The 22,098-nt window shown below is 37.6% G+C and overlaps 1 protein-coding gene across 1 annotated transcript in view; it reads right to left on the reverse strand.

Moving 5' to 3' along the window:
* The window catches only part of LOC130580826 (catenin delta-2), a gene marked incomplete at its 5' end in the record, with an annotated part of 92,351 nt that overhangs the window by 55,151 nt on the left and 15,102 nt on the right, over nucleotides 1-22,098 (reverse strand). Inside the window, one exon of the mRNA XM_057378579.1 lies at nucleotides 15,853-16,003. Coding sequence (XP_057234562.1) covers nucleotides 15,853-16,003 — 151 coding nt within the window. The remainder of the gene's footprint in view (nucleotides 1-15,852; nucleotides 16,004-22,098) is intronic.

A 22,098-nucleotide genomic window follows, 5' to 3' on the forward strand; every position in this document is an offset into this window, starting at 1 on the left:
TTATTGTAAAGCAGCTGTAAGAAGGAGTGAGTGTTTTCTGAATCTGTTAGTACCTTTAACAGGGCCTTTGTCAGGGAAGCTTTTCTGAGGATAAAAAGTGAACCGCACCGTGTCCTCTCTAGAGGATCTGAAAATGGCTTATTCTGAGGTGGAGGAAGGTCAGACACAGAGATAACTTCAGAAACTGGAGGCTTGTGATGTGTTGGAAGAGACAGGACAGGACTGTCAATTGACTGAGGTTGCACACACCGCATTTTGAARGAGGGAAAGGTGCAGCTGTAACTTGATAGATTGGCTCATAATGCTTTTTACCCATGGGCCTATCCATTGATTCAGCATTRGTTGCCTTCCCCTTAGAGTAACTGGTGAATTTCAGCTGATTCTCCAACCCTATTGGTTTTGTGGGCTCAGAATGATGGCTGCCAGGAACCTGCACATAGACCTTATTTTCAAAACTCCTGCAGTCAAAATAYGATAGCTGCTTTTGATAATATTCTGTATCTTCTTCAGGATCATAATGACTTGAGACCTTTGCTTGAGGTCTCTGTGGTTCAGGGCCCTGTAAATACACTCCTTAGATGAAGTACCCTTTTAGCTTGTGAACGAGTGCAATACTTGTTGATAAAGACAAGCTAATATGATCTTGCAAAAGGAATGAACTGCTTAACTTTGTGGTATTTGGAAGAAAGGGAGAAAAAGAGGTCCAAGAAAATAAGCAAGATGAAAAATTGCAAATTCATAATCTGAGTCACCAGGTCCAGGTCTCTGAATGTTTTCCTTACATTTTCTAACTGCACAATTCTTTGAGTATATTTGACCACCATCCTTCTTTTCTTACTCACTGTTGTCTGCTCCCTCTCTTTCAGAATCAGGAGAAGCAGAAAGCTGAGACATCTTACYCTCCTCCAGTGCTCTTCATAATCCAGGGAATATTCTTTCCTCCTTCTTTACAGYCTTCAGGTGACTTGGCAATTGACTCTGACCTACCCATCCTGCAGGAGTTTCACACACACTGATGGGCCAATACTCAAAAGTGCTTCTTTTTCCAGGAGGGTTAAGTGTGGAAAGAGCTCACCTTAGACACTTTCTCCCCAGTTCCTGCTGCAATCTAATCTAGCCTGTGCCCCAGGACTGGTTAAAAAGCTCAYGCCATCCTAACTTTCAAATTTGTACCACTGCTTCTGAAAGTACTCTCATCAATTTTGTAATAATGATCTGCTTTTTAGAACTCCTTTTAGTGAGTGATGTCTTGGCAATTTCTGCACACTAATTGTCCCTGACAATGACAAAGCCATGTGACTATTCATTCACAGCTACAGCAACCAAGTCATGATAGGCCAATGTCCAACTCAAGAAGCCAGCTAAAGATTTAGTGTTTTTCTCCTCGGGAATGACTCAACAAATGAACTCTTGCAGCTTCAAAATGTGATTCTTTAGTGTTTTCTTTGGTGGCAACTCTACAACTAATGCCACAAGGCTCCAAATCGCAGCTTCTTATTAATATTACCAGACTAACAGTTAGTGATCTTGTAAGTTTTAAGTAGCTTTTAGAATAAAATGGGGAAGGAAAGAGAAAACATTTAATTTTCATAAGAATGTGGGAAGGGTTACAATGAAGCTAATCTCTGACTCTTAATCGATTTTTTATTGTTTGAAGATTGAACTAGAGGTGCAGTTCTTTTTTTTTCTTTTTAATAACTTTGCTTCAGCTTTGAAGTTCCTGTAAGCTGTGCACAGYTTATCAGAAAAGTCCTAGTGAATGAAAGATGCTTGAACAGGGCTACAACTGAATGAGATGAACTTCAGTCTCCCTAGGAAGAGGCTGAGCTCTTCAGTATAAGGCACATACATATTCAATCCCAAGGCAGAAGAATGGATTTAACTACAGTGGATAATGCACAAAAATCCATCCTCAGAACCCYCGTCTCAAAGGCTTTGCTTGTGATATACTCAGTATCTTGGATTGTTAGTGGCTCACAGGAGAGAAGGAGACATGGTCTTTTATTTGGGGTTTGATTTAGACATTGTGGTACAGAATTGTACAGTAGAGGATAACACCTTTAGCTACTGAAGATTTAATACCAATATAGGGAAATTATACATGCCAGCTTGCCAGCCTATCTAATATTCTATTCCAAAGGAGCCAGCTTTTGTCTGTTCCACACAGTTTATCTCTTTTGCTATTCTAATTTTCCAGTAAGACATAAAAAAATTGCCAAAACTGGTTTGTTTTGTTTTATTTTGTTTTTTTGAGGGAGTGAGGAAAAAAAGGGGAGGGAGTGTTTTTGGTAAAGCAACAGCTTACAGTGGTGTAATGATACTGAGGTAGGACTCATGGTGGCTGGATTATAACAAAATAAAAAAAACTTTGAGGCAGACCTCCAGTATGCAAGTGCAAAARTATATAATTTTAAGCCTCATAAGCACTATTGGGGGAAATCAGTTTTTCACCTCTCAGGTCAGCTGTTCACATGAGTTTGTTCCATTTAACAAAAGTCTGTCTGTAAAAAGACACAGTAATCTTTTTTCTCCCCCAGCTCATTTGAACCGATAARTCAGGGAGCGCTGATTCAATGTAGATGAGCCGTGTTAATGGTGAATTACCACGTCTTAGGTTAGGCAGCTGTAGTTTCTGAAATATACTAACTCAATCAGCTGCAAACCTACAATTTTATGAGYGAAAATAGAAATTCCACTATTAAAAATGAACTGTATTATATAATATATTTAAAATGAATTTATTTCTATTAAATATACTTAATGGGGTAAGTGCAACATTTCCAAAAGACCAAAGTGAATTAATTGGCATCCAACTCTGTTTTTTATAATAAAGTATTAGTCCTTTAAAACAGTCCATTTAAAGCTCATGTCATGACTGAAAACAGAAATTCTGTTCTTTATTTACCATCAGGCACCTAAAAATTTCAGCCAGGTGTTATTAGCATGGTAAGAAACACTTGCACTTTCACTTAACTCTCCTACTTAATTGATTTAAAGTAGACCTTACATTGTTTGGTATTGTTATGRTGATTAGTACCTATGCAGCCTACTCACTCCATCTTAATAATACTGCTTTGTTACTCTGCATTGAAATCTTGCTTCTCAGGAGCTTGATGGAAAAAATCCTTCCAGCTTCCATGAGAACAAGATTAAGATGACAGCAACAAGATTTTCTTCTAGTTGTTGCAACTGAATGCCATAATACAATGTGTGTTTTACATGAAGGGAATTATTTTCTATATGCATGTGTACTCCTCAGCGCAGCCTCACTTCCTCTTTGGTGCAGGTAAAAGGCTGGAATAAAACCTGCCTAAAAATATCTAAACACATTTTATATATATTTRTAAGTATATATATTTAGATACAAATTTATGTATGTGTGTGTGTGTAGCATTGAAGTGTGTATATATTAATATAAATTAAGTTAAAGACATTCTATATCAATTTGATATGCAGATAGTTTTGCAGATGATATTCAGAGGTGAGTCTGATGTAAGTTATTTTAAAGGAGAGAAGAAAAATGCCTTTGTACATAAGAGGGTTTTGATTACATTTCTTAAAACSATTTTTATATGTGTCTGAAATAATTTAAAATTTGTGTTATTGCTATGCAATTGAATTATGTATCAGATCAGAATTTATCAGTCTACACGTGATTAGTTCAATAATAGGCATCACTGCTGAACATTAGAGAAACTACATTTATTTCCTCTGATTTAAAAGTAAACAATTTCAAAGATAAAGTTAAATGTTAAGAAAAGGTTCTTCACCCAGAGGGTGGTTGGGCACTAGAACTGCTCTCAAGGGATGTGATCACAGCACCAGCCTGACAGAGTTCAAAAAATGTTTGGACAACACTCTCAGGCACATGGTGTGACTCCTAGAGATGGTGCTGTGTAGGGTCAGGAGTTGGAATTCAATGATCCTTGTGTGTCTCTTCTAACTCATGTTATTCTCTGATATTCCACAGTACTTCCCTTTTAAAATTTGCAAATACAGTGCCTTACTAAAAATGCAACATTTTGAGCTACCACTACAATTCCCTCTGGTATATAAAGCAAACTTCTGTATTTAAGCAAATTTAGTTACAATTATCCTATTATAGCCTTGATTCCTTAATAAGATGGTTTGACCCTGAAGCCTATATACTGTCACACTGAAACTGTGGTTTAAAATTTGGTGAAACTTGTCCTGAAGTAATGAAYCTGTAATGTTGTCACTGAGGTTGAAGACATCCAAATTGTGTTTATCCACTTCTGAAGYAGGAATTAAGGAGTTTACTCTACATCGCTTGAAATAAGAAAYATGTCAGTTTACTCATTTCTGATATAGCATCGTTACTGAGATTTTCACGAGATAAGCAGATGATATGGTGGGCAGAAAACTGGCTGGACAAAAGAGCCCCTTGCCAGTATGAAATCCAGCTGGCAGATGGTTACTAGAGGTGTCCCACAGGGGGTGGTACTGGGGACAAGACTGTCTCACATCTCCATTAACAGCCTGAATGATAGCACAGAAGCAAAGACTGTGGACAATGTGATRTTAGGAGGAATAGTCATTATAGTGGAGGGCAGGACCGCTATTGAGATGGACAGCTGAACAGGAAACTCAAAGTTCAACAAAGGCAAATGCACTCCAGATTAACTAATACCCTCTACCTGCACACAGATGGTTGTAAACTAGTTGGAAAGCAAGTTTAAAAAACCCTCCAAAACCCAGAAGTGCTGGCAGACAAGCTGAGCATGAGTCCAGAATGTGCCCTTGCAGCACAGAAGGCCAGGGACATCCTGGGCTGTATTRGATGGAGTCTAGCCAACCCAACACAGATATGATTCTTCCTCTCACTGAAACAATTCCACATCTAGACTACCTATGGAGTGTCACATCCAGTTTTTTTCTGCCCAGTACAAAATCCATTGCAAAATACTGGAACAAGTTCAATGGAGTGCCACAAAGACAGTTGGGGGACCGGAACCCAAGACAGCCAAGAACTGCATCCTCTGCACCTTAAAGGAAGGTTACGGAGAGGTCTTGCTTTTGTTTACAATTACTTAATGAAATGGTGTGGAGAAGGTGGGGTCAGGATAATCTTAAGAGTTCCACGATGTAAGAAAAAGAAGCAAAAGACACAGGAAATTCCAACTGATAAAAGGAAGACTAATTTTGGTGGTCAAACARCAGTACAGGTTGCCCAGGAAGGTTGAGGAATCTCCATTCCATCAGCTGGACAAAGTCCTAAGCAACCTTCTGTTACTGGACCAGTTTGACCTCTGGAGGCTCCCTCCAAGCCAAACAGATCCAGTAATACCAAATTCTGTCTTGCACTTGCAGACTGAAGCCTTCCCTACCTGAAAAAGTTACTTTATTTTTAAAGTGTATTTTCTTAAGTCACACAGTTWACTTAATTTTCTAGGCTTACATAGACTACAAGAAAGTAAACTGGCAYAATATCTAATGACCAAAATGAATTTCACAGTATATGTATCCCAGACTGCTGGCAATTATTTAACAGCTGAGAAAACAAAGTCAAGCAATTTTGAATTTCATTGTTGATTATTTTCCTGCACACTGATCAAGGTTTATAAACCACCAGCAACAAGGCAGGTTYAATTTCCATTTCTTTTGTAAGGTAGGGCTTGACAATGTACTGAAAATTCGTTCTGAAATTTAGGAGCCATCATATCTAAAATATTCAATTGCTTAGTTCCTYTTTTTAAAAAATAAAGGCCTTCAAATAAAGGCCTAGTGCTAACAACATGCTRTTTTCTTTTGTCTTAACCTGATCTTTCAAACTGCACTCCTCATACTACATATCTATACCAAAAGCACGGATTTAAGCACTGATGCATATTAATGCTTTCTTAGGTCAATTCATTACTGAAGTCCAGCCTATCATTATAAAGTATCATGCATTAGACATATATATAAAATTGCTAACTCTAGGGGGTAGTCATTGAATCTTTTTCATGTTCACACAACCTCTTGCATAACACAGCCACAAGAGGAAGCAAAAGTAAAGTGAAAAAAATAATAACATGGAAGATTGTATCAGTAATACAAGATTTCAAGTAATTTTATAGAGATGCCATGGAAAGATCAATGGGGTTTTGAAGCTGATTCTAAGGGTTCTCTAGGCTTTCCCTGGGAGGAAAACCGCATTTCTTTATTTTTGCTTAACTAAACCCATCGAGATATTAAGTAGCAGAATCACAGTCTTACCTTATGGAATTATGGTAATAAGGCCCCTCAGCAAATTGATTATTCCCTCACTTATCTCAGACTATGAGAACTTGTTACCCTTTTAATATTTTGTAACTGTGTATTACAAAACTGCTGCTGTTGAATCCCATCAGTTATAAGCATGAAACAGCAGATTCTGACTTTTTAAAATATTGCCTGTTAAATAGGGGTGCAAGTGGATTTTTTCTGAGACTTATTTAGCCACTAACAAAAATAAGAGCCTATAAATGACCAGAAATTTAAGACACAGTGACAGTGCTTCCAGCCAGTCCCAGACAGTGCCTTTTGAGAGATACTTCATGCATATAAGGCACAATATTCATCAGGAAACACAAGGATTCATTCGCAAAGGCTGCAGCAAAAGACCATTATTCTGCTTTCTGTAATCAAGACGATATTTTAAGTTTTAGTAGTGTTATCTGAAACAAGGGCCTTTAATACTAAAACCCATAATAAATGATGGAAACAACCAGGGTATGGCTTGTTTATTACAAGTGAGGAAATCCTACATCAAAGTACTTCATGAAGACCAATTATACTGTAAGAAAAAAGAAGCCTCTGAAGATTGCATGCAGAAACCAACAAGTAGGTGACTGACTGCCTTTTTTATATCTATCAAAAATTAAATTAACACATGTGCACATGTATTTTGGCACACAGTGTATATAACCCMACAAAGAAATACCATCACCTTCTGTACATACTGCTGTGTGAACACTTAGTGGTCAGGAATAGAAAGAAAAACTAAATTCAGTTTAACTGCATTGAGATTTAGTTAAAATGCCAGTGGTAAGAACCCAGACATCCACACTCTTTCCTAACCTTGCATTCTCTGAACACTAACTCTCTGGTATATTCTACCTTCGTGGTTGTTCTAGTTTCACCCAAGGACAGGGTTTATTTTTTGCAGTAACTGTGATGGGGCAGAGCCTGGAGCTTGTGTGAAACAAGAAACTGTTGTTATTAGATACAAACCATATGTCATGGCTGGATGGTGGGGGAAAGGCCAGGAGGAGAGGAGTCCCTTTTCCTGGGGAACAAGCAGTGAACAGAGCAGTGAGCAGTGAGCAGAGCAGTGGGTAACGCCAGCCCCGATCAGAGGGTTTGTTTGCCATTGTTTGTCACTGTCTCAGACCTGATGGAAAAAGCGTGGGCATGGAAAGTCTGTCCACTTTAATGTTCACTGTCCTGGTCAGTGAACAATTTTTGCCTGTACACCTTCTTTCTGTATCAATTTTGCATCTTTTTGTTATYAACTTTGTTGCTGTTTTCTTATCTCATTGCCRTTTCCAGTAAATGGTGCTTATCTCTGCTGTTTGTCTCTCATTGGAGGGGATGGGGACAAGGAAGCAGCTCATGGTTTTTCACTTTAGTGGAAGCACTAAATTAAGGAATATCATTTCTAAACCATAACATTTTTACCCATTGAAGACAAGACATTCTGTGGTGATTTTTTTAATCTAGCAGATTATGACAAACATTTGTGCTGCATATTCACAGGTGTTTTACTTCTGTGTTAGCCTACAATTAGTCCTCCTGTGCAAAGAAATAGAAATATTTTAGATCCCTGCAATCAAAATTTTCTACCATTGTCACTTTCATGAATGGTGTTTGAGTTTTGTCCTTAACATTTTTCCTTTTTAAGCACTCTGAAACATCCAGAAGACAACTCTGGGAACACTAAAATAGAAGTGGAACTATCTCTCAAAAGCCACATAGGATGAGAGAGACATTGCGTACTGCCCACTTCACCTGTCAACATCTAAYTAAGGAATTAGGATTGAATAAGATTTTTTCAGGAACAGCTGCACTAATTTAGAGAGTGMAAGGATGTAGATGCACAGAGAAAATTACTGTTAATATGACTGAAAGCAATCTATAGGTAGTTTAAATTTAATCAATACACATTAATTTTTTTTTCTTATTGGTTTAAATTTTTCCATTTCTCAGTTCTACCTCCAACATCTTTTGAAACTACAACGTCCCAAACCCATTTTCARGGTCTTCACATGTGAGGAAAAAAACCTATTATCTTTATCAAATGCTAATTCATCTGCCATGTTCTACTCTCTTGCACTGACATGTGTCATGAATCAGAGTTTGAGTTTCTTCAAAGAAAAGTGCTTTTAGTAAAAAATGCCATGTATGTCACTTCTATCATTTGAAAATCACTTAAGGTGATATATATYTCAGGGAAAAAAACCACTATTTTGAATCTTAGAGAATAAAACTAGCTCGCTGTTTCATCAATTGAAGCTGATACAGAACAGGCTGGAAACATGTTTTGATACACTGATCTGTTACTGTAAGGCTGTCACAAAACTTGGATTTTCAAAACTGCTTTGCCACTCTCATGGATTTAAAAGTGCTTTTAAAATTACTTTGGCAGCTTCTGAAATTTGCGTTTCTACCTTTGTATATTTTATGGAATATGTGACTAAATTATACACACTTTTTAGATCAGAACTCCAAATTTTCTAAAGGTAAGTGGCAGTTCTCAGCATGAACATACTGAGAAACAGAGATGAAAATTAATATTAAATTGTTTGAAGTGTCAATCTTCTGAGTGAGAAAAGCAGATAGAGTTACAGTTTAATTGCTTGCTACTTTGTGCAGGACAGCAGAATCAAACAGAAATTGTTTATCTCAAACAAAATGAAAAGCAAAGGTCAGGGCACTTTCTTATGTTTGAAATGCACATCAGTGAAGTGAAGAGGTACATCCCTTGGATGTTTTTTGTTTTTTGTTGGTGATGTTTTTGGCAGTCACAATGAATTTTGGCTTTCCTGGGCCACCTCTACCAGATTTTGCAACTTTTATGACATGCATTCAGAATTTAATCTTAGTTAATATCAAATGTGATACAAACTGATAAAACCTATAATAAACACCTTAAGGTTTATAAAGCTTAAAGCATTAGATGGCATAATTAAAAATTACCATCATCYAGAGAAGCTGTCATGATGCAATACCAAAGATGATTCTCTTGATACCAGCACTTAAAACACAAATACAGGCATTTTACAGGTATTTCCMCACAGTTTATTCTACTAGACAGAACAGCTGACCAATGGCTGGGTTCTGGTTAGAATTTGTGAGGCATCTTGACCTTACTATGATAGAGAGGAAATGATTCTTTGSCTCAGCATTAGAAGGAAAAACAGATCTGTGAAAGGGGCATCCGTCACTATCATAGATTTGAGCATGCATGCAGTTATTTTTGCTATTTTGGGTGACAATGAAAAATTCTAGTGCTTTTTCACTAATTGCCCTTGCAATGTCTACTGACCTAATTAAAGGGGATCAYGACAGTACTTAGTCTGTATCACCAGAACAACTTTTGATGGGATAATAATTCCCTATCTTCAGTCACACAGAAGTYGGCCACTGAGTCTCCAGCTACTTCACCAGGTTGTCACACAGGACCCATTACACTGTAAGACCAAACACTTTAGGTGATAGAGGTACGTGGGATGAACACTTAGAGGTGCCATTTTCTCTCTACTGTTCAAAAGCCCAGCTGAATACTTGAAACAAAATTTTTTTCAGATGGCTCATGGAAGTGAAAAATCCCTTCAAATCCAGACAGGTGGATTACTCAGGCAATAGGGAATTACTTAGGCAATAGGGAAGTTCAGATGTAGAAGAGTTAATCTAGCTTTTAAAGTGCTGATCTTGATTTTGACACTAAAAATAAGAATTCAGTTTTACCAATCTGGTTTTCCTTCTAAATCTCTTCATGTGAGAGTATTATTTAATGAGAAGTGACTGAAGTCAAAAACTATAACTAGCAAGTCTGCTTRTCAGAAATATATTTGAGGGAATGCAGAGCAAAAAGCAATGTGCAAGTGGCTTAAGGCACATGAAAAGTCAGCATATCCTTGACACAAGGCTTTTATATTACAATGGAAAAAATACTTAACATTTAAATATTTATCAGGTTAAATTCTCAGCTAATTTATTTATGCAACACTAGAAACSAAGGAGTCCAGATGTTCCCATACAGGTGTTATAAAACATCAAAGTTTAATTACTCATTTACTAACTTAACTAACATCTTTCTCTTCATTGATCCAGAGTAAGGAGCACCAGTTATTAATGCATGGCAATAMATCTAATTTTGTAAATCAACTTTCTCACCTTCTCGATGACAACCTGTTCTTATTCAGGTTTTGCAGGTTCATTGTTTTGCACAGCTCAACTATCAAACACAAAAAATGAAGTGCAATAAAAACTGATGCAAGTTAAACAAATTGCACAATATATTATGTCTTCATCCTCTTCTGAACAAACGTCTACAATTTCTGATTAGTGCTTTCTGGCATCTTCTGCATTGCGAATTTATGTCATTTTAAAATTCCAGTGACTAAGATATTTTATAAGTCAATTAAAAATTCAAGAAAAAAATTCAGTCTCTCACTGTCAGCAGATGCATGTGTGAGAAATTCAGACATGCTCGTATCTAAAAATAAGAGAAAGCTGCATGTAGGCACTCTTAAGTGGGATGAAAGCTGCATATTTGATTTAATCATCTCCCAACACATCCCCATATCCCTACCAATGTACATTACTAGGACCCTGCTGGTGTTCCTGTAACTACAAAACTGAACACGCTTTTCACTTGGATTTATTACTAATCCTGAAACAAAAAGCGACCATTTTCTAAGACAGGAGGACCCTATGTAGCTGTTTACACACCAGAAGAGCCATATTCTGCTGTGAGAATGCAAATACTTGATTCTGATGCATTTTCAGTCTCACAGCTGAAAGGCAATCTTCACAAATATGGATATTACACTTCAAAATAAAACATCTGACCCTTCTTTGAGTGCAAAGCTCCATTTCATCATATTTTAGATAAAATAAGTCACTTTCTGTGAGTCTCTCAGTCACCTGTAAGGGTGTCTAATACAGGTATCTCATATTAGACAAGGAACTTTTAAGTAATAATGTAATTGACRGGCCATTGTTGAATTTTTATGTATAACTGCATTACTGACAGATGAGCAGTGAAGAGAAAAAAATTCAGTACTGACATGTAGTCCCYAATTCAGGAACAAATATTTAAAAGTAACCCTACAGGTTACTTTTAAATAGGGCTACAGGCCCTGTTTCAAACCTAATTCTGAACCTTGTGAAGGCAGATGAAATTGTACCACTAACTTTACTAATCTGAATCAAGCTTTTACAATGATAGACACAAAAAGGATGTTGTAAGTATTACAACACTTCAACTTATCCGATCAAACCCCCTAGAACTGAGAGCCCTGAATTGACACCTGGACTCTCTATACATTTTAAGGGTATAGATATGTAATGACTTGTTTTCTACACAGTACAAGAAGTCAACAAAAAACTTTAGGTGCAACTGTCCCCTTTTTTTCTACGGGTGAGTGATTAAAATACTTCCAGTCTCTAAAAACATGCCTTTTATTTAACTACAAAAATGCAGACAGAGGGGCCAAGAGAAAGAATGGTGCTTTTCAATTATTAGTACAATATTCCTATTCCTCTTAATCAACATTGACACAGAACAGCCTTAGAAACCACTGGCAGGAAAAAATGAAAGTGACAGACTTGAAGCACAAAACTATGCATCGAAGTTTTGTACATTTTACCTCCAGCTCTGCATTTTCTCCAAAGCCGGTACTCTGTGGACTTACCATTAAACAATGCTAATATAAATTTTGAAATTTACTTCAAGAAGAAAAATCCTATATTGTACATATTCTATTGTACATGAATAGTGACAAATTCCTCATCTGGGGTAGCTTGAAAAATCAGCTTAACTTTTCTGAAAGACCCCCTATTACACTTAAAAATGCCATAGTAATTGCCTTTTAAAATAAAAGTGAATGCTGCACATACACAATAAGGAAAAAGCAAATTTTGGGGATAGTCATCCTTTACAAATTTCAGACAGTGTGTACTTGTCTGCGTAGGTAGAATAACAAGTCACATAGCTTTCAATTAACTGTAAATTCATCATCTCTTTTGTTAAAGAGGTTGTGGATATCAGCAGAGAAGAAAATGCTGTCTGTCTTTCAGATAAAAGAAAGATGAAGCAGGCTCATTCCCCAGGATYGAATGGGGAATCTTGATTTGGAAAGCCCTCTCACACGCAGAGTGGCCAGAGGGAAAAACAAGAAGGGGGAGGGCTGCTGCCAGTGCTGGCTGGGAGACTCCTAAGGAAGAAAAGAGAGTTCATCTAAAGCAGGACACAAGTCCACAGTGCAGGCTCAGGTAACCCATGGAAAGTTCCCTAGAATTTCCCACAGAGGACTGTATGGAAGTGCTTGAATCAGAAAGCCACTGAAGGTTGCTGGGACAGACTGTAACGAAACAATTCTTCCTGCAAAGATGCTGTTTAMAGGAGAAAGTTTATTTTCTTTTATTTTTATTAAGCTTTTCTGCCCCACCCAGCTGATCCAAGTTTCCTCTGCAGGTCTGCAGGTAATCCTCAAGTTAAAACTCAATTCCCAGGGAAAAGAGAATAATGTCCTATCCACCAATACAGCCCTAAGGAACACAGAAGGGTGCATTTGTTTTTCTATTTTCTATTTCACCTTCCTCTCCTTTCTTTCTTTCTTTTTTTTTTTCCCCTGAGAGAAAGGGAAAGATGAAGCAGACGGAAAGAACATGGGGATGACRTAACTGCACAGAGGTCATCAACACAGCTTTTAGAGGACCTGCAGGATAAAAGTGATCGTCTTCTACCTAAGTGAACAATCAAATGCAAATAAAAGTAATTTTTAGTCAATGCAGTGGCTTCTGGGGGGAGAAGCTAAGGGACACATGGGCAAGTTTAGCAGAGACAGAACCTGCTTGAAGAAAGGAAAAGAAACCTTTCAAAATTCAGGAGCACATGAATAAAAGCAGAAAAACGTTGGGGTACCAGAGGAACATGGGGTACTGTGCATACGAGATCACAGAAACCAAGGAAGAACAAAACAGGCAATATCAGTAGTGGGTCTTTCCCTCAGCTGTGGCACTGCTGGGAGAGAGAAAAGGCTGAGAAAACTCTCCTTGGTGCACTCTTGGGAAGCAACAAAGATTGTGTCAAAGACTGCACACTATTTTATGCAAACAAGAGCCCTGGAAGGACAGCGAAAATAAATGTAGTCTAGTCTGTGACCAGGGAAGCACCTAGGCAGTATGTTCAAGGAGGGAAAAGTGGGTGCTGCATTACCTATTCCAGTACTCAATAGTCCAGATTTACCATGTTCTTGTTTGAGTGCAGTTTAATTTGGAGGGAGAAACATGAGTATGTCCACTGTCTTGGCCAAGGGACACATGACACATGGCAAAAGCAATAAAGGAGAAAAAAGAGGGTCCTTTTAAAGACATGGAGCCTGAAATGAAACCCAGGAAGAAGACCTCACTAAAAATAAAGAAAATGTTGCTATGGGGATACCTCAGATAAATTATAAGAGAAGCCTCACACCAATCTTTAGCAATATAACAACACAGTTGATAGATCTGTGTGAAAAACAAAACAGATTGGTCAATTCAATGAAATCTAGTATGAAACTTCTGGCCRTTTGAGAAAAGGGTCTTTTTGTTTGTTTTGTAGCTCAGTATAGGTGAGTTTGGATTTTAGCAAGCTTTCTGATATATTTTCCAGGTGCCTCAACACTGATTTATGGGCTGCTTGGCAGCAGCAAAATTAAATATATCATTCTCTGGCACATTTCAGTAAAAAAATGTCAGCCGGGGAATGGAATGACAGCACCACTGAAAAGAAAGCTTTATATAGGCATTAAAAAAAACCCAATGAACTCAATTGTAGCTATGTAACTTTACTATATATACAGTTGGAAAGCTCTCCTTTAAAAAAGGTTATCTTATGGGGGAAATTCCAGCTTGTAAAGTAGAGTTTGCCACCACAAGAATCTGATGCAGAAAAAAAAAATCATAAAGAGAAGAGATAAATAGCATGTCAATTCTGCCTAGGCTGAAGGATGCTTGAGGAACTGCCCTGATAAAGCACAAGYGCCTTTAGAGGCTTCCTGTGCATAACAACAGCTAAGGCATCCTGCAATACGTGGATGTGTAAGATCACAAAAATGAATGGATTACAACAYAAACTGAACTCCTTGACCACTGCTGATGTTTAGCATTTCTAAAAATCAGATCAGTGATGGGCCCTATTTGCTAAAAAATACTCGAGAACAAGAGCAGTAATGACYGCTATTACTGTTTCTTTGAAGTTCAGTGATGAAAGCCAAAGAAATGAACATTCAAAGATCACAGCTGAAATGGTTCAAGAATTACAGTCATAACTCTCTTGTCATATTGGCATGTTTGGACTGTTTTCAAGCTGCAGCAAATTACTATTGCAATTATGAAATACAATTTTTCAGAACATCCCTACAAATAACATAAATCGGAACAGCACTCAACAGCAATTAGTAGTTGGCTAGGTAAGTAAATATATTAAGTTATTATTTTCAACAGACTTTTCTCACTTTTTWAAAAATTCATCTTTGCTTCTATCATGGGTTCTTTAAGAATTTAATAAAATATGAAAACGTTGAGCTTGTGCAAATTTACTATCCATGATTTGCCTAGTACTTTGAATGGCACATCAGATTAAGACAGTTCAATTTTACATGTATACTCTTACATTCCTAAAAGAAATTTGCAGATTTGGGAACATTAGTACAATGAGACACTCCTCCCAATATGAGAGGAAAACAACATTGCCTTGTTTTAACAACTTGCAGAGCACTGCTGCAATGAAACATTAACCCTAAGATAGCATTGGATACATCATGATCATAGTATCTATTTGTATAATTCTGTAATTAAAGGAGGGGAGAAGTATGCTGTAATGATAACAAACCAACAAGTTAGGAAAAATTAACAGAAAATATGCTCTCAATGTACAGAAGTTGAAATAATTTTGTCATGATTGTTCAAATAGTTAAAAATTAAGGAAGTGATTATTTTTCAAATACAGAATGTGAAAACAAAAGCTCAATGACACACAGTGTTTGGATGAATTTTAGATAAAGAAACCCACCAAAAGCCTAAATAAAAATAAAAAAAATGTCCAACCCCCTGAGATGTGTGCTTACCCTATGATCAGAATTCAGGGGCAATAATGATMATTTCCTTAATTGCATATTTGTCTGTGAATCAAGAGTCTCCCACTTCTCTTGCTGGAGCTACTAACCCGCCCAGTAAATTCCTGCAACCACCTTAAAATTTTAATGACTTTTTATKTCATGACTCCAAAGTTACTTGCAATAGGTAATCTGAGGATCAGGAGGGGGTGCTCTGCTTAGTTCCTTGATCTGGCAGATGCAAGYACTACTGCCAGCCTCAGAATGAAGTGCTAACACAGAACAAAGCCATTGCTTCTCTTACAGACATTACAGCATGAGAGATCAAGAAACATTGCATGATGTTTAATTAATTTAACAATTCCTTGATATATACCAGCAAGCTGTCACATAAAATCTGAATATGACACACTACAGAAAAAAATTAAAGAGATTGTTCTAGAAATGTGAGAATAATTTTCATTGTGCTCATTCTGCTGCGAACTGGAAAGAAAAAAAAATCCCCAAACCCACAGAATATATAGATGGTTTGGAAAGAACATACCTATTAGCTCTTTATTTCTGACATCTAAGGCCATGTTTCGTAAAGCTGTAGCCACTGCACATACCACCCGGTCATTGTCTATCCGAAGCAGCTCCACCAAGATGGGCAATCCTTTCTCCTTGCGAACGGCAGCGCGGATGTACACGGACCACTRCAAAGACACACAAGACAGAGTGGGAACAAAGTGAGTTTGTTTTKTTCTTGTGAGTTTTCCACCACAGAAAGCCAGGCAACTGAGTTTGCAACTGAGTTTACAAGACTAAGGGGTAACAGAAGCATTTGGATGCAAAACTCATAAGAGGGGAAATAATCACATTGATGATGCTAGGCAACCACTTGATTTGGCAATCCGCACTCATTTTTTTTTTTGTGGTGACAGAGAAATTAAATGATGAATTGACTTTACTCCCAGCACACCTGGTTACATTTCCACAGCCCAAGTCTGCGGATGACTTACTTAGCATCAGCATTTTGTATGCAACATCTAATGATGCTTGTTTGCTGCTAAACCAACTACATTTATATTACAAAAGATGTATTACAATGCAAGTTCAAGAGGCCTGAGTATTTCTTTGTTGTTACCGTACGAATTATTCAGTCTACAAACATGAAAACGTTTTTATCGTATCTCTTGTGATTGTTAACTTGTTTAGAAGGAAAATTGAGGACAGCTACATGCCTGGTTTTGGCACCTGTAGTGATCCTAACTGGAATACTGTTGGACACCGAAATGTTAGAGATTCCCTCAAGAGCTGACCTCAGTGCAGTGCAGGTCTGTGCCTGGCTGCAGGTATCCCACGGATGCAGGATAAACCCAGGGGCTCACTCTATCAGCAAAGCCCAAAGGCATCTCCCACTTGACAGCTGGTGATGACACCACTGGGCACAGCCTTGTCTTTGCATCAAGGTGAGCAGTCTGTTCTCATGTAAACATCCTTTTTATCTGGCAGTAGAAATKATGAATAGAGTTGTTTACTGCTAAAAAAAAAAAACGTTTAGGAGCTCTAAAGATTATCATGCCAGTGGACAAGGGATCTGTGCAGCGTGCTGTGACTAGGAGGTCCATCCAGTGCTGCACAACTTGGGGTTCCCAGGACACRAAGGGATGGAAGATTAGCTATAGTACTCTCTTTTCCATTCCACTGTTATCTCCAGCAGTTGCAAAACATGTAAATAAGACAGCAACTGTGTGACCTTGTKGGCTTGAAGTATATAGGTATTGCCAAAGTTAAGATGTTTGGACACCTGCACGATGTACAGGTCTCCTCAGCACAGCCCACTTCAAAACAAGCCATCCCTAGGCACACATTCCTTCCCACTTCATGATCTCTTCTCTGGAATTTTCATAAAGTTCACATTCATGCTTCTTGCACTGACAGTTGAAAGGAAATCACTGGAGCAGAGCGTCTTCCTCCTTTCAGTGCTATGGCATGGATGTTTATCTTGCCATTGTACCTGGAAGGTGAAGACAAGTTCTGGAAGGCCTTGGCTTTTGAAATATTTCAAATATTTCAGAAACTAGGATGATAAGCCTTAGGATTTTCTGATCTAGGCGGCCCTTCTCTTTTGACTAAGACATCACACTGTAAAGAATAATTACATTGCAATAGCACTATCAGAGTATAAACAGAGCATGAAAGCATAGCCAGAGTAAAAGCAAAAATGTTAGCACATTCCCTGTCAGCAGACCATGCTTTACCTCTGCATATGGCCCCTACTTACCACAGCTGAAGTGCTCACTTTAAAAGCATGTGTTTATATAAYAGATACATGCCCTGAATAGCAAAAACCAGAATATGTGYTTATGATAACAACAGTAGATAYRGAGATAGACAAGAACTACAATGCTGCAAAGTCTRGAGCCAAATTCATTCCAGGTGATATAATTCAGAGGAAATTGGGCAAAAGGAAAAGAAACAAGCATTTAAAGAATATTTTAAAATTAATTCTCGTCTGTAGCAACTACGCATAACAAAAGCCAGTTGGCTGGACTTTGCTATAGATTTAAGTGATAATGGTTATGATAAATTTTCTAGTCAGTTAAGTGGGACAGGGGGTTTTCAGCATCACTGAGCAYAATAATGTGTCTAAAATGTACATGTGCTGTCATTTTCTGTAGCAAAGCAAACAGCTTATGTGAGACAAGTGGTAGAAGGACTCTTGGTTGATTTTTACTCTATACTCTCTCCTCCAGCCTCTTTTCTAGAACCGGTGTATAGGATAATCATCAGATAAAAAAACTAAAACACATCTTAGGGACCAATGAGTTTAGTAGGAAGCATTTTCTAAAAAAGTTTCTTTCCTATACCTTGATTTTAATGGSATATTCAATATAAAGGATGCTATGAAAACAACAAACGAATATTTCTAACCTTCCTGGTTGAATAAATATATATTTACCTGCCAGTTAAACGCATTCTCACCTGCAGCTGGAAAATGAGCAATACCTCTTTGCACTTAAAAAATGCTGAATTCTGTACATCTCTCCCAGGGGAGGCATCTGTTGTGTCTGCTGTGATTACAGGGTGACTGCCAGCGTGAGAGTTCAAGGTATCAGTGAGAATATTTTGAGAAAGAAGTGCATCTGTCTGCTTGAGGTGAGAGTTCAAGCTAGCAGACAATATTTTGTAAGATGCTGACGTTTATTGCAGAAGTACATCACAGATGTAGCATCTCCAAAATGGACTGCATGGGGAATCAGTGGGGGTGTTTGTTTTGAGAGAAAAAAGCTTATCTATGTCTATKCAATACCACAGAGAATCAAAAATGATCCTTTAGATTACTCACCATATTTTAAAAACCTCCATACTAAAACCTYAGTAAACAGTTTTCCTTTGATTTTTTTTTCCAGTCAGCTACCAAGGGAAAACACAAGCACTTGTTTCATAAAGCCAGGTTTACAACAGACTTCTTGGGATGTACAATTTTTATCATCCACTCCAACCCAAAAGTTTAAAACAAACAAATTAGGGAATGTAACCCTAGGGAGAGTAGAAGACATTGTAGGAGAAACACTGAAATAACTCAGTATGAAAAATACGAGAAAATATAACCCTCCTTACTGAATAAATGACATTTAAGACTTCAGGATCTGTAATGAGCCAATTAATTTGATCACAACAGTAAAAAATACAGCTCCAAAGTTTTCACAGGGGAAAGATCCAGATATGATGCTTTACAGATGCACATACACATAGAAAACAATGGGAGGAGAACTACACAAAAGCGTGCACAAAACCTCTCCTCTCCCCTGTGGACTCCTCTCTCTCCCAAGCTGTCTTTTTCCAGAGGATGTCATCCTCTTTGGGAAAGGTTCATAGACTCCTCAATGTGCGATTTGCTATCATTTCATCTGCTGTTTCAAGTCATGGACCTTAGGCAGAAAGAGAGAAATGCTTTTAATTGTTTCCACAGTCTCTGGAGAACTTTCCATGTGGGAAGTGGTATGAACTGTCTGGCTCTCTTTCCTTAAGCTGCCAATTAGGACGAGTCTCTGCAAGCAATTACGCTGCACTGAGCGGATTTCAGGAACGCTCAAATTGAGATGCCTCAAAAGGCCATTTTATTCTTGCAGAGAATGGAAAAATTGATTTGTTCTCGTGTACACTGATGATCCTTCCGTTTGCCTAAAGCCATCGCGGAACGCGCCTGCATTGCCACTGTGTGGGTCAATTGCTAATATGAGCTCAGTGAAGTATAAAAGCAAAGAGATGAGAATCATAGGAAATAAAAGAAACCAAGGGTTTGTTGCCTATCAGTAGGTAAATGAGGCACTCTGCCAATACACTTAATCATCCTGTTACTGCACAAATCAGTGGCAGTGTCAACGATCAAATAAATGGTCAGTTTGTAAAGCAAAAGCATTCCAGTGGGAACAGCTAACACTTTAGCGGGAACAAGCAGCTATAAAATAAAATAAAATCATATTGTTGCATCAGATTGAGGCTAAATTACCAGAGACAAGAACAGGAGMCACACTCTGTGCATGAATACACTTCAACAATAATGAAATTCGGGGGGCATAACTACTATACATCACTTTGAAGGTACATAGTAGAGCTCTATGTCCACTTTCATTAGTAGTTCCCTTTTTASTTTCATCACAGTAATCAGGTGGAAAAATGCAGCAAAAATGAAAATTTTTTTTTGTTTGTCAGTTATTATTATAAAGGATCATTTGCAGAGGTGAATAGTTCTAGGGGTTAAGATTATATTAGGCTGAAACTCTAAAAAAGAGTAATTAATCTAAATAAAACTCCTATATATTTTGCAGGAAAAAAGGAAAAGCATTTAGTCAGTTAACTCCTTTTAGTGTTTCATATGGTTTTCTTTAGTCCCCTATGAAGCAGGAACACAGAAGACCAAACTGAACAATTTTCCAAGAAATGTCCATCATAAAACGAAAAAGAAAAGAATGACCAAAATAAATTGCCCAACAACTGTATACACCTRACATTTTGAATGGATTCACCTTCCTGACATTGACATCAGTGTTGCTGAAGTATCTGCAGAATATTTCATCACATACTTCATCTTTGACTAGAATTTTCACTGTATTGGTGCAGTTCAACACTGTGACCCAAAGACTATTGAGTTATTGAATATTAAAGGGAACYGCTGCGATGGAAACTACACTGTGAAAGCTAAATCAGGGCAGCAGGCATGACAAARCAAACTAAATTAACAAGAATATCAGGAAGATTAGACAGACTCGAGGTCTGCTGAGAAAGATTTAGAAAGATGCTGAGTGTAGTAAAATAGTAGACCATGAAAGAGAACAGCGTGTTGAATAATCAAAGATCAATGAGTAATCGAAGATTTTCCCTGTCAGGGAAAAAAAAGGAAGTGTTTTTATATTTGGAAAATACYGATCTTTACTGAAGTAACTCTTACTGGGATCCCTAAGGATTCACATGRCCTTACAGAGAGCAAAGCTCTCAAATTTATTTATCATTCTGCAGTTTCTGAAGAGAGCAGAAAGACAATTCCAAAGGGCTTTCTGCCCCTGACTGCAGTGATCTGTTCTCAGAAACCATCCTATCTGGTAGCCTACCAGCAAGTTCTCTGTATCTTTGTGTTGGGACAAGAGAAAAGTATTAACTAGTTACTCTTCACTTGCTCCACAACCTTAGTCAAGTTTACAGAGAAAAAAAAATCCAACGGGTAAAGATAGAAAGTTAAATAAGTAAACTAGAGAAAACGAAACCAGTGTTAACAGAAGTTGATCTCAAACATGAAGGTAAAGTTGATAAGGAACTGCCCTTGTACCTCATCACTCTTGGTTCTGCATTTCAAGTATGTACSAAACTGCATCCAAAATGATCTGAGAATTTCTACAGTTTTCCAAACACTGTAACTAATATAATTTAAAAAGAAAAGCTTTGGGACAAAAGTGACACATCTCATGGGAAGCAAACTGTTTATGGTAAGGGATTACTTTGAACATGAAGCCACCATGAGCTACTGTGCTCCCATTGTAGATACACATGTCCATGCTCATTTCCTCATGATGTCTGTGATACAAGTCTTTGCAGCAGCAGGTCTTGCTTCTTGAATAATGTCTTGTCCCTTTAGTTTTGTCCTATGTCCTATAGAGCCAATACATTTCATTTTAACAACTGATGCTACCTCATCTATGAGGTGTTTCTACCCAGGTAAGAATTTCTGACTGAATAAAGTATGGGTTATTTAAAAAATTTTCCTTTTTTGAATACGTAGTGTGTTATAAGTAGTCTTTTTGGAAAAATGAAAATAAGCCTTTTCACTGTAATCCAAAAAACTTGCACCCAGAACAGCCTGATGAAACTCCAAAGGGTTAATACATAAATAACTAGAGTAATCAGAAAAGTCTGGCAAGGTACCCAAAATATGTCCCTGCCTGATAAGAGAAGATTGATAACCTAGATGTCTGCTGCTTTAGAAAATAATTACTCATTATCTTCAAGTGTCTGGATGGTAAAGAGCTTGAAACTCTTTCTCATATCACTCTTTGAAGCTGCTGCACTGACCTTGTGTCTAAATTGGTCCCTTTTATGTTTTCAGTTTCCTTATCTAATAATTTACTTAATGGAGCTCTTGGTCCCATGAGAGTCCGATTTCTCTAGCAGGGAATTAACAAAATAAATGCAGTTGCTWGACTAAGGAACAAAGAACAAGATAGSATCTAGSCTATCTCAAGGGATCAGGCCAATGRCCCATAAACCCTRTTCACACAGGTATTGCACCGGTGTATTGGGGATCAAAGGC

The sequence above is a fragment of the Malurus melanocephalus genome, unplaced genomic scaffold (genome assembly GCF_030028575.1).
Source record: "Malurus melanocephalus ecotype Western Australia unplaced genomic scaffold, MMel_1.1 scaffold_365, whole genome shotgun sequence".
Classification (NCBI taxonomy): Eukaryota; Metazoa; Chordata; class Aves; order Passeriformes; family Maluridae; genus Malurus; species Malurus melanocephalus.